The 13,350-nt window shown below is 58.2% G+C and overlaps 1 protein-coding gene across 1 annotated transcript in view; it reads right to left on the reverse strand.

Annotated features, from left to right (window-relative positions):
• The window catches only part of NKD1 (NKD inhibitor of WNT signaling pathway 1), a 61,520-nt gene extending 49,225 nt beyond the window's left edge, over nucleotides 1–12,295 (reverse strand). The window contains exons 1-3 of the mRNA XM_037141439.2: nucleotides 12,113–12,295; nucleotides 11,948–11,980; nucleotides 11,139–11,272 (exon numbers count right to left, since the gene is read on the reverse strand). Of these exons, the coding sequence (XP_036997334.2) occupies nucleotides 11,139–11,272; nucleotides 11,948–11,980; nucleotides 12,113–12,137 (192 nt within the window). The 5' untranslated portion in view covers nucleotides 12,138–12,295. The remainder of the gene's footprint in view (nucleotides 1–11,138; nucleotides 11,273–11,947; nucleotides 11,981–12,112) is intronic.
• Between the last annotated feature and the right edge of the window lie 1,055 nt (nucleotides 12,296–13,350).

Raw genomic sequence — 13,350 nt, forward strand, 5'->3', positions numbered from 1 at the left:
GGCTCCCCTAAGGGTTGGTTACCTGCCTGCTGAGGGTTAAGAATCAACCATCTATGACCCTCACAGAAAAGCCAGGAGCTTGAAAGAAAGGCTGTGACCCATGTGGGCTGCATGGAAGAGGTGGCAACCCCCCGGGCTCTTCAGAGATCCACTGCCACAGGCCCAGACCATGCCACTGGTGGGCTGTGCTCCTGCTCTGCTCCGCGGTTTGAGGACCTCCTTCCCAGCAGCGTGCAGTCCCTCACCTGCTGCAGAGAGTACCATGGGGCGGCCACACCCATGCGCCTGTCCCCCTGTGGCGGGCATGTGAGCTGTTAGGCAGTTTTCATTCCTCCAAATAACGCCGCCATGGACGCCCCCGCAGTATGTGCTCCTTCCCACGCCAGCATTTCCGCGGCGCCCTCCCGACCCACTTCAGGCCGACCTCTGATGTCACTCCACCAAGACAGCCCCTGCCCATGCACCTGTGACCGCCAGGATCCGAAATCCCACCAACACTGTTTGGTCCTTCTTCTTCCCCCACCTCTTGGCGGCTTCTCTCCAGGGGACCACGCCCCGCCCAGTAGATGACTTTGACGGCCCCCAGGGATCCTGCTGGTGTAGCCCCTTCCCCTGCATCTGGGCCGGACCCGGGACTGGCTTTAACCAAGAGAATGTGGCACCGCCAGTCCTCGTCCCTACCTTAAGGAGGCCCGGCAGGGTCCATGCGGAGTCTGGTCACCCTGAGGCCGCCACACGGTGAGGAAGCCCAAGAGAAACACACGCGGAGGCCGCCTGGGAGGAACCCCCAACACACGACCCAAGTGGAGCTGCTGCACTGGGCCCCCAGCTTTTGAGCCACCGCAACACCACCGCCGCCACATGGAGCCACATGCCAGTTGCCCCCGCCAAGCCCCATGCAGACGGCACAGCCTCCAGCAAACTGTGAGATGATTAAGTCACAACGTTTTGGAGTAGTTTGTTCTGTGGCAAAACTCTCCCTTCCTTCCATACATTCTGAGAGGTCACCATGGACGCCTGCTCGCCCAGCCGCCCCGCACCCCCAGCCAGGCCCGGGACTCCCAACACAGTGCTCTGCAGTCCCCCAAAGACCTGGCTGTGTCCTCCGCCCGGGGCGCTGCTCCGTCTGCTCACACTTGGAGACTGGCTCCTCTGCGTCAGGACGCGAAGACCCACAGGGGACATGTCGCTCTCCAGAGGTGCCTAAGCCAGCGAGTGTGCACCCACGACTGTCCTGGGAGAATTCACCCTCACCAAGAAGTCAACACACCAGAAGGCCCTGCAGCTACCAAAAAACAACAGTTTGGCAATGAGAGGTTGGGGAGCTTGCCCAAGGTCACACAGCTAGTGAGAGGCGGAGCTGGGACTCGAAAGCAGGCATCACGGGCAGCCTGCAGCAAGAACTGTGTTTCACAGTGGCCTCCGTCCGTCCGAGAGGGACAGAGGGGCACGCGGGTGGACACCGAGCTGGACCAGCTGGGTCGATCTAGCTCGTTAGCTGCAAACGTGGACACCTGTGGCTACAAACAAACCAGAAAGAGCAACACGTACTCTCGTTCTATGTGACGTCTGTCACAATTCATCCTTTCCTGTGGCATTTTTTAAGGCTGGTCACTACACTGATTTTTGTGAGACACCAGTGGAGTTATAACATAGTTTAAGAAAAAAAAAACTGGTCATCTATTCTGATTTAGGATGGCTCTCAAATCAGACGGGCCTACATTTCAATCTGGCTGGAGCAAGATTCCACTTCCAAGTCAGGTGACTTTGGATGAGGAACAGAGTCCTTTAAAGCCTCAGTTCCCCCATCAGGAAAGTGGGCGTGAAAGCAGCCCCAGCCTGGTGATGATGCTGTGAGAACTGAGTGGCAGGGACAGCACCCGGCCCCCAGCCTGGCAGACGGCAGATGCGCAGTGCCACGCCCACGGGCTCAGCTCCCAGGAGGCAGCAAACACCACAGCGAGCTGCACCACGGAGCACGGAGAAAGGACGCACAAGCCCAAGACTGACTGAGGCAGTGCCCGCCTGGGTTTGCATGGCAGGGGAGCAGGAGGAGAAGCCACCCAGGGCCCACGGAAAAGGCAACTCTGTCCCTGGTTTGTAGTAGCTTCTTCTGCTTTTGAAGTCTATGTAGATCACTGGGGGAAGGAAGGGTAAAACGACAAAGTCAAGGTCAAAGAGGGCTGTGACGAGGCTCCCTCTGGAAGCCAGGCACGGAGCGGCACCCCTAACCAGCACCCCCAAGGCCCTCAGGGGAGCCATCAGAAGCCATGGCTTCTGTGCCAGGGGCCAGCCCATGTGGCTCTCTGGAGTTAGAAAAACATCCTCAGAGGCTGTGGTCTTCCCTAGGCCGCACCTGCGGCCTGAGGGTGGACGGGCCCATCCTGGTAACAGGGGCCCTTTATGCCCTCTGCCCCACCCTCTCCAGGGCCCCCACTCTGCAGACGAGGCCAGCGTGAGGCGGGCCAGGCAACCAGTGCCAGGCTGATCCCACGTCGTGAGACAGACCGGCTCTCCCCAACCTCCCAGCCAGAAAGGAGAGAAGCCGGAGTGAACAGACATCAGTCAAAAACCAGTAATGAAATCACAGAGGAGGACCTGCAGTGGGTGGACAAGGGCTCGCGATGGGTCACAGCGCAGAACAGCGCCCTCTGCGCAGACACCACCAGCCCCTCTGCGGGACCATGGGTTTCTGCCCTCACCTCTCAGAGACGGCAGCCCATCCCAAGTCAGACAGCAGAAGTGGGCGGAAGACCGTCTCTGAGCACCGAGCGAGCTCCTCGACCTTTGCCCTTCCCAGACCCTTGGCCTGAGACGCTCTCACCAAGCCTTCCATCACAGGGCTGGTTAGCATTCTCTGGGTCCCAACAACTCGGTCACCGCTCCCCAGTCCAAAGCAGAACCCTCCCTCTACTCTCCTCCACCGCACCCAGTTCTCTTTTCTCCTGTCTGGCCCAGAGGACCGACGCCACATCCTGGGTACCACAGTGAGAAAATGGTGCGGCCAGAATTTGAACCCAGGGCGTCGTGCTCCAGAGTCCTTGCTCTTTAACTACCACCCTGTTCTGCCTTGTGTCCTATTTGAATTCTCTAGTCCGTCCTCAAGGGTCCCCTGGGTGACCACTGAGCACTAAGTCCTGTGCCTGGGCCAATGAGACATTCCAGAATTGATCACGCAGCCCAGAGAATGCAGGCACTCGATTCTTCTTTACCCTCCAAAGTATTTTCTAAAATGAGGAGCCACATGACGTTCCTTCCTTCCCCACACAAGAGCCTCCCCAGATTGTGGGGCTCATCTCTGCCCTGCTGGCCCCTCTACCCAGGGCCTGACCTTTGTCTCCCCTGCAGACAAAGACCAAGTTCCATAAGGTGACCGAGAAAGCCCCCCGGCCCAGGCCCTGACCCCTCTTCAGTGGGTATCTCAAATGACACACTGTCTTCACCATGCACTGCTGGTCCGTCCAGCAAATACTCACGCTGCTATTTCATACCCCCTCCCCGTGCCTTGCTCACCACCATCCCCCCACCTCCCCACTCACCTTAGGGCTTAAATCACAGACCCAAAGTAAAACATTAGTCAGTCAAGCACAGAAACACTTTAAAACTGCAACCTATCATGACAAGGAGGTAGTTCAGGAGCGCAAAAGGAAATCTAGTGATGCAGACCATGCATACAAATCATACATTACCAAAGGGTGGGCAGCTCCAACCCCACACCCCAGCAGCTGGTGAGAAAAACTCCATAATCATTCCTGGGTTTAAAAACCTTAGCAAGCCACCCATTGAAGAAAGCTTTCCTAACTGGACAAGCAACAAACATATCCTTAATGGTTATTAAATAGTATAGGCAATTGTGACCAATGCAATAAGATAAGAAAAATCAACGAGAGGCAGGAAGGTTTAGTTCCACTAAACGCACAGTTCTGCCAGGCAGGAACTATGTCTTATTCCTCATCGTTTCCATAACACCCTAAGCACAACCAGAGATTTGTGGAATGAAGAGCCTCCCAGATGAGGTCTGATCCCCACTAAATGTTCTCAAAGCATAGTACTCCTCCTCTGAGGCACAAATTATCACAACTTAGACTATGAGATTTGTTTTTAAAAACACTTCCTACTAGAGTGTAAGCTCCATGAGAACAAGGACCATCTCGATGGACACAGCAAAAGTGGGCCTAACGTAGGCACTCAGTGTGTACTGCAGAGACTCATAAATGACTTGAACAGAGCACATTCAGTAGATAGTTACTGAACACTAATCAATGTTTTATCCTGCTTCTCAGCTGGAAAATGAAGACCCAAGGAAGGGAGGGATCCTTTTCCTGATGCCACGTCATGATGAAGCCCACCCAGCAACCTGGAGCCCTCTGAAAAGCGTCAGCCACCCACAAGGCCACACACACAGGCCACAGCCCACGTGGCTCACCAAGCAAGGAAAGGGAAACCTAGAGCAATTCATGGAGCCTTCTAAACACACACACACACCCCCAGGGCACACCCAGTGGGCAGAGCCCGTGGCAAGAGCTCCTGAGTGCCACCTCTCTGGGACCGAGGGTGACTTCGGTGAAGGGACTGGAGGCTTTCCTTGCAGAGCTCCGTGACCGGTGCCCACATGGATAAACAGCCCCCTCTGCTTTCCTGGGAAGTTATCAAAGAATTACTTATGTCTCTGGAAATGCTTGTTTGGAAAAGGTTCTCCACCCGACCTGGGCTTGGCAGCGGCGGCGGCAGCACCAGGCCTGCCCTTCGGGGCTTCGGGGAGTGACCAGGCTTTTCCTCCCCCTGAAGGAACGCGGCCACTCTTCACGAGGAGAGTCTGGAGCCAGCCGTAAAGGAGCAGGCAGCTTCCCAGGATAAACGGAGCACGGTGACATCAAAGACCGCCGTCCAGATTAAACAACCGAGGCCTTCAGCTCTCGCTGGCATTTCTTCCAGGATATTCTGGGCTCCTGCCTCAGTTCTCCCTCAGATGGAATGGCAGATATTTTGTTTGTGAGAGTCTGAATTTTTTCCTTCCTCGGGGAGAGGGGGTGAGGGGGAGAGGGGAGGGGGGAAATGAGAGGGAGAGGAAGAGAAAGAATGTCTGCGAGAGACAAGAGCCACAAAAAGAGCATATGTGAGTGAAAAGAGAGGGAAGTCAGGGAGGCAGCCAGAAGTGCCTGCTTTGGAATCCAACAAGCGACCTAAAAATTCCAAGAGTTTCTGAACCAAAGCACACTGTGAACCCACAGCCAGCCAGCGAGGCCACAAGAACCCCCGAACCAGGAGGGTGGTGGAGCCCCTGATGCCAGAGCCAGCCGGACCACTGCACTGCCCACTGACACGTGGGCCCCTCAGCACATCCCTTTCTCGGACACATCTGGGAAACCAAGGCAAGGGACCCCGTCCCCTCAGCCACAGGCTCACGGAAGTTCTGGGGGAGGATGCGCTCTCTCTGGGATTGGCTTGTACCTGCCTCTTGTCCCCGGGCCCCTGGGCAGCCAATCCCACCCCGCAGGACCCCCACATCCCGCCAGAGCCAGGCGTCTGGCCCCTCAGCTGACCCTCCTCCCTGCACAGGGTAGCAGGGGCCACCAATCCACTCAAAGAGCTGGAGAAAAGCCCCCAAGTTCTTGACACTCCACAGTAATCAGCTCTAAGACTGCCCACCAGCTCCACCCCGCACACCTGTCCAGAGGGACAAGTAATTCAATGTGACAAGTGCCCCAAATGCACAGGGCTTCTCCAAAAAGACTGAGTACCAGGGGAGACATGCGGTCCCCACTGGCTGTGGAGCCCCTGGGACCCAGAGTCCCTTCAGAACGACCCGGCCATCACCACTTCCGCAGACGAGCACAAGCCTGGGTGCCTCCTTGCACATGGGCCGCACCCTCCGCCACCCTTCTCCGTCACCAGATTCCAGGTCTCGGCTTAAACGCCGCCTCCCACGGCTGCCCCAGGGTGTTGCTGTCGGCTGACCCGCCCATTTACCTCCTTACTCTTTTAGACAGGAAGCCATGGGAGGACAGCGGCTGCATATCTGGTCTTTGCTACTGTGTCTTCCACGCCTGGCACAGCGAGGGAACTCGTAATGAGTGACCACCCATTACGGGTCACAGTGCATCAGCAGCTGAGTGCCCAGAAGGAAGGGCCTGATCCATTCGCTCCTGCAGGCGGTTCCATCAGGTTAGGGAAGGGGATGGGGGAGGAAGAGGCAGGGCTGGCGACCTAATCCATCTCCATGTATTCATTCACTCACTCGTTCATTCCATCATGCTTTTAGCAGACAGCTCACGAGTGCCCGCTGCCTGCCCCGGGGCTGCTGCAGGGAAGGTGCATCACCCAGAAGGGGCATCTCGTCTGGCTGAGGGCTCCACCTAGATGTTTTAAGCCCTCCAGGGGACCTCCTGGTCCCTAAGCATGGAATACCCTCTGTCCATCCATTACCCCCTTCTCTCCTCACTTCTGATGTCCCCATTGGGAGAGGAGATGGCACATCCTGCAGTTTCTAGGAGCTAGGGGGACAGGCAGTGGTGGCCACATGGCTTCAGTTTGGCCCTGGGCTTATTCCTGTTTGTGCAAAATGTGGACACGGGGGACCATCCCTGAGTTCAGGGGCTAAAACAGGCACAGAGCCTGACTCAGGGACCCAGCCTCCTTCTCCAAAAAAGAAGGACGAGACAGCTCGCAGCCTCCACAAGAGACGGCATCTCGGAGATAGTGGCCCTGCCCACTGTGTAGCAGCCCAAGGGACGAAGGCCTACTGGAAACCAGAAGCCCCGCCTGGCACTGCGCGCCCGGTTCAGGTGGCCCGCGGCCCTCCTGGCCACTCTGCGGGAGTACAGCAAGCTCCCGGGCAGGGCAGGGGAGCTGATCTGGTGCCACAGGCAGAGCAGACCCTCCGGGGAGAACTCGACGGTGCCAGTGAGTGGAGGCCCAAAGGCCTCCGCCGGCCTCAAAGCAAATCATCTTTTAATTCCAAAACACCAAATATTTAATTTATGCTCTACCTCAAATGTCAAGTGCACCTCCCGGCACATAGCTTCGAAACCACGTAAGGAGGCCTAACACTTTCCATATGGTGAAGACATGAGGCTTTTTAATTGTGCCAACTGGTATCAGTCAAGGGTAATTCCCCGGGAATCTGGCGCTCGGGCAGCAGCTGGGCCAGCCTCCAATCTCATCGCCGGGCCCTGCAGGGGCCCGCGGGCTCCAACCGGGCCTGCGCCCGCCCCATCTTCTTCCAGCACCGAAATGCACTAGGTGTCCCCTCATCAAATTTCCAAACCAGCTGGTGGCCACCTTTACTCCAAAGACTCCCTCAGGCCTCTGAGAGAAAAGAACAAAAGGGCCAAAGGGGGTTAGGGGGGGCCGCTGTCTCAAATGCATTTGCTCACACGTGTCCACGCCACATGAGTGTGCACACAGGCTCGCTTAGCTGAGTACTGTCCCACCGCTGTCTCTGTGCCAGGAAGCTTCCTGATTTCGCCCATCGTACTTTCCGGACCCACATTGTCCACCTGGTTTGCTTTTGTAACTGCCGGTTGCTGCCTCATGTTTCCAAGACCAGCCCCCTCCATCCTTCTGAGATTCGGATGCTTGTTTTAACCTCTCCCTGTGGAGGACATTGTTGTCGGGGGTACAAACAGTTCCCTTTGCCACTCTGCTTCCCTAGTACTCGTCCACCTTCACTTCCTCATTAGTTTTCTCCCCTGAGCTCACGTTCCCGTGGCGCTCATCCGCCTTGAGCCCACGGAGAAGAGAAGCCATAGCTTTGGCCTTGGCCTGCGTCCCTCCGAGTGAGTCTAGGGTGTGAACAAGGTGCTTTCAGAGTCGGCCCCTCGCTCCTGCTGCACGGGCATCTCAGCAAACCCCGCCCCCACCCCGCCCAGTTTCCAAGAGTTATCAGATACAACCAGTGCCTGGGATGATAATGTTCTTATGCCCACTTCACAGACGAGCTCATTAAGGCACACAAAGGGAAAACAGCTTCTACAAGGGGACAAGGTCTGTAGCAGATCCTGACCTCATGTATGAATACAGACGTATTCAGGGAGACAGGCTCAGGTCAGTGCCAGCGAGGTCACCTCTAACACCCTAGGACCTTGCGTGGGAGACAGACCCACCCTGAACATTTACTAGGCTACTCATACCCATCAGGGAGGACGAGGGCAAGAAGCAGACCCTCCTGCTTCAGAGCACCCCAAAACCTGCCTCACCCCGAAGGGCTCACAGCTGCTAGGCTGCCACATCTCCAATGAGGTACGTGCACCGCCCTCCGGACAGACGCTGTGGCACAGGGCTTTGCCATGCGTGGCTTCTGTAGACCTAGAAAATGATCCAGAAATGGAGAATAACATCCCCCACCAGCTGGCCGGTAACGTTACGGGGTTCCACGGAGGATTAAGATAAGGTAAGCAAAGTGCATGATACACACAGGCAGTTAATAAACATTAGTCGTCCATATAGTAATAATAATAATAATAATTGATGTGCCACTAAGGTGTCTGCAGCCACTTCGGTGAAAGGCAGTGAAGGAGTTGAGACAGAGGCCACCCCAGAGACAGGCCCTGGGCTGCTGGGGGGACCTCCATCGGCCCTTGGAGTGGGCAGACTTTGGAGCCCTCACCCTCCTATGTCCTGATGATGTCACAGGATGATGTCACAGGAGACCCTGCCGCTGGGAGTTGCAGAGCACGAACCTGCCTGAGGGCTGCCCAGCCCGGTTGGGCGCAGGACCTCGATGTTTCCTGAACGCCGGGCACTCCATTCCCATGTACACTGTTTGGGCCCCTTGCGCTTCATTGTTTTTCTTGGAGTCAACTTGAGACTCTCTCTTTTCACAAAGCGTCACCCTAGGCGACAATGCCTGTGAAATCATGGGTTTTGCATCCTAGTGCTTCTTCTCCTGATCAGAGGAAAAGGGAACTATTAGGATTAAAAATGATCCTCCGGGTGCCACCTGAAATTGCCTTGTGGGCCCGGGCAGGGGGCTCACCTGACCTCCCCCAGGGTGCACTCGCCCCTCTTCAGACTGAGCAGCTGGGCCAGCGCTGGTGGGAACCCAGGCGTCCAGGCCCCAGTCACCAAGCACAACTAGAAGGAAGCAGAAGTTCCCTCCCCTTAACATCTTGAAGCGCAGGGCCCACCCTCCAGCAACCAACATATGTCACCCTGATGGCTGTCTCACATCTTCAAACGTGCTTTGAACAAACATTAACGACCCCTCAGTGTGTCTCCGAGACAGGGGGCGAGGAGGGGGGGCGAGCCTCATCCCATGCTGCCCTCAGCTGGGGGAAGGAACCGGGCAACACAATCCCGTGACTTCACCAAAGCCACCGACTTAAGCTGGGGCCCCCTCCCCACCCTCCCTCACTTCCCCCCATGGCCACTTTTACTGGCTCACATTCCTTTCGCTGGGAACACTACTATTTAATTAAAAACGACAGACTTTTGTTTTTCTCTCCTTCCTTCCTCCTCCCTCCCATCCCGCAGGACTGGATGCCAAGGAGACCCACCAAAAACATGCGGGTAACATTTGTTACGGCTTTGAAGATAAAAGTCAGTTGAAGTAAGCCCTCGCTGTATTTCAAGTTTCCCCTAAAGCATGGAGTGAGCTGCCTGGCAGTTTAGGAAAGGAAAAAAGGCTGGGGGGGGGGGGGGGGCGGGGTGCAGGGAGTAGGGAAGACTGCAAAAAAAAAAAAAAAATGTCATTCTGCAGGAATACTTTGTAAAAATAAACAGGCTGAAAAAACCCCAAACGTGATTAATGGAAATCCACTCAGCTGGCCTCAGTCTTGAGCCACGAATGTATTTATTTGTCCGTATGGCTAAATCGGATCATTTTCATTGCGCTTTGAAAACACATGTAGATCATAAACTAGAAATGCTAGGGGAAGACTGGGACAGCTGGAGGTCTGTTTTCAAAGGACCCTAGAGTAACTCCAGTGCCCCGCCCACCAACGTTGACCCCTGCTAGGGGCAGCAGCTCCAATTCCACCCCAGCCTACAGGTGAACGAACACACGTGGGAGAGAAAGCTCCAGCTAAAGTAAGTGGAGGCAATGGAGGGGCAGAGGGGAGCTTCTCCCAGACGCAGAGGTTGTTTCATACGTGCACAAGAGACGGCTTTATCCACAGCCTCACTGCGTGATGTGGGCCCCCGCCACCGAGCTGCACCCAGCCCACCACTGAAACCCACCACTCAAACCCACACGCACACATCTGAAAACTCCACCGGCCCCTCCCCAGCCCACGGACAAGACCAAAGAACTACCCAGACCTGAGACGCAGTCTGTTCACCTCTAAGTTAAAAAAAAAAAAATTAAATGTCACATCAAAAAGTTGATTCATCCTTTGATCCTCCGCTTGCTTGAGTTCCACGCAGACCTTCTGAGAGCCCGTGCAGAGTTCCAGAGCTCAGAGGACATCTGTGAACACCAGTCCCAGGCCAGGATCTGGGGCTGGACTCACTCACTCCCCTGTCACATCTCTCTACTGCTCCCCCAGACACAACTCCAACCTCGGGGGCCCTCGGGAGCGGGCCCAGGCTACAGCAGAACGAGGTGCTCGCTCTTCTCATGGGCCTAGCTAGGGGGGTCTAGCGGGTCTCCTCAGTGCCCCCAAGCCCTGCCACCCAGATGGCAGTCTGCTCTACTGGGGTCCCCAGGCTGCTGGTACTGACTAGTGCCACAGGCACACGGAAGGTACTGGGAGGCCAGCACAGTCCCCTGCTCCACCCAGACACCCCTCCACGCCTGTCTCTCCCCTGAGAGGCACCCATCTGGTGCTCCCTCTCCCAGGCCCACCTCTCAGCCCACCTTTGCACGCTGGCCACTAAGACAAGGGAGTCAGAGCAGGTCCCCAAACCCCCGGTTCCCCAGCACAGATAAGCTTCCTCATCGACTGGACCTCTACCACCTCCCCACCTAGGACCTACGCCCCCAGGCAGTCCTCTGCCCCCAACCAGACGGGAGACTGCCACCCGTGTCATCTAAGGATCCTCAAGGCACGGGGTACAGGGGTATGATGGTGGGGCAGAGGCAGCTGAGAAGGGATTTCTGGACTTAGAAGCTGTGCCAAGAGGGTGCTAAAAGTTGGGGCGGGCGGGTTATGGAGACTCATCTCTGAGAGTGGAAGAGGGTCGCGAGGGGATCGTACCCGGGCTCCTCTGCCGACGGTGCCCGCCGCCCGCAGCTGTCGGGGTCCGGAGCTGCCGCCCGGGCAGCGCTGCCTGCCGATCCACTCCTCAATGCCTTTCCGGGCCCAGGCGGCACTCACTGCGAAGCTGTCACCTGGGGCGAGATGACAGGAGTCCCTGAGTCCGGCCCCCGGGGCGAAAGTTACCGGAAAGAGGAGGGAGAGAGCAGACGCGGCCCGCGGAGGCTACGGGGGCCGGGAGGGGGTCGAGAGCCCGGGTGCAATCCCAGAGGGGGACGCGGGCAGTCCGGAGAAGGGGTTCCACGGAGTCCCGAGAGCAAGAAGAGCAGTACCCACTGAGGAAGAGTCCGGGAATCAGAAGAGCGAGCCCCGGAGGCCAGGACTGCCGAGGAAACGGGGTGAGGGTCTGGAGACCGGTGCGTTAAACACGGGGTGAGGGGAAGTGGGGAACTGAGGGTCAGGAGAAGGGGCGCAGTGGGCGCAGGAGCCAAGATCGAGAAAGAAGGGCCTGAAGGGCAGAAAGAGAGGGGACGGAATCTTGGGGGAAGGAGCTTAGGAGTCTGAACAGGGGGCGCAGTGAGCGCGAAAGGCGGGGACCGCGAGATGAGGGGTTGGGGCTCAGAACAGGGGGCACGGGACACCGGGGAGAGGGTAGGCGGGACAGAGAGGGGTCACGAAGGCTGCTCCAAGAGCGGGTTTGCGGGGCTAGTGGTCAGCCAGAGCTGGGGGTGGGGGTGGCCCTGGTAATGAGATCCCGCGGGCTAGGCCATTCCATCCATTCCCCGGGTCCATGCCCCGCGCGCCCCTACCTTCCGGGCTCTCCCTGCGCTTGCACACGGCGGCTGCAGCACATCGCGCGCGGCGGCGGCGGCGGGAGCCGGAAAGAAAGGAGAGGCAGAGAGTCAGCAATCGCCGGGGCGAGGGCGGCGGGGGCCCGGGGGCCCGGGGGCCGGCGCGCGGGCGGGGACACTGACCCGGCTTGGAGTGAAGTTTCCCCATGCTGGGGGCGCGGCGGGCGGGGGCGTCCCTAAGCCATGCGCCCGGCCCGCGGGCCCCGCGGCTCTCCGCCCCTCGCCTGACTCTCCTCCTCCGGGAGCAGCCCCCCGAGCCGAGCGGAGCCCGAGGCGGCGCCGGGACCAGCTCCTGCCGCCGTCGCCGCTGCCCGACTGACGCCCGGGCGTGCGGAGCCCCCAGCCCGCCGCCGCGGCCCGCGCCTCCCCGCGCACCCATTGGCGGGGCGCGGCGCATCAAAGGCGAGGCGGGCTGCCGAGGGGGCGGGGTGGGGCGTGGCCAATGGGCTGGGGGCGGGGCGCAGCAAAGTGCTGCAGGTCCGACACAGCGCCCCCTCCAGGCTGCACTTTACGTCCCCCAGCCGGGTGCCAGGAGCTGGAGACCCTAGGCTGGAGACCGGGTTTGGGGGCTCTGGCCAGCAGGCATTTTGGGACAAACACCCTCTTGGGTCCTGCCGTCTCTAGGGCAACCGCTCCTGTCGCTACGTGCCTTCTGTCCGCTCTATTCTTCCTTCAAGCGCTCTGGGCGGGACTCAGAGGCTCCAGTTCACATGTGATGAAACTGAGATGTAGAGGGGGCCACTGCCCTGGCGCTAGCGCCTGCTGCGTCGCCCCTTCCCAGTCTCCCTACGACCTGCCTTCACAGAGAGCGTTCACTTATTACTCGCCGCATGCCCCCTGCCTCACTCTCTAGGTTTTGGTTTGAGAGTCCAGGAAAAGCCCCCACGACGCCACCAGCCAGTTGTGGACCCAGCCCATTCCTGGCGGCGACAAGTGTCCGAAAAACGGGAGTTGCTAGCCAGTCGCTGGGATCCCATCGCCAGGAGGCCTGTGGGTGCCCGCCTGGGGTCACGGCGCGCTGCCAGCTGCGCGGCCCGGAAGGGGGTAACCGCTGGGTCTTTGATCTCCCTTGGTTTCCGCTCCCCGCTGCACTTTGCCAGACCCAAGGGCTTGTTTGTTTTGTCTGGGGAGGTCTCTGCAGAGGGGAGAAAGACATCAAGGGGTTCCACCCCACCTTAGAGGTTCTCAGAGAGGATGCCTGCTCCGCTGGGGACATAGTGGGCCTGTTGTTAAGCTCATCCTGGTCGGGGCAGCCTGGGTGTGGGAAAAGAAAACCCTAGGCCTGGAGTGAGACCAGCTTGCCCCTTGGACCAAATTCTCCGTGACAGCCTCAGTTTCAGCATCTGTAAAATGGAGGCTCG

Source organism: Artibeus jamaicensis, unplaced genomic scaffold (assembly GCF_021234435.1).
Source record: "Artibeus jamaicensis isolate MK-2021 breed Jamaican fruit bat unplaced genomic scaffold, CSHL_Jam_final contig_3152, whole genome shotgun sequence".
In the NCBI taxonomy this organism is placed as follows: domain Eukaryota; kingdom Metazoa; phylum Chordata; class Mammalia; order Chiroptera; family Phyllostomidae; genus Artibeus; species Artibeus jamaicensis.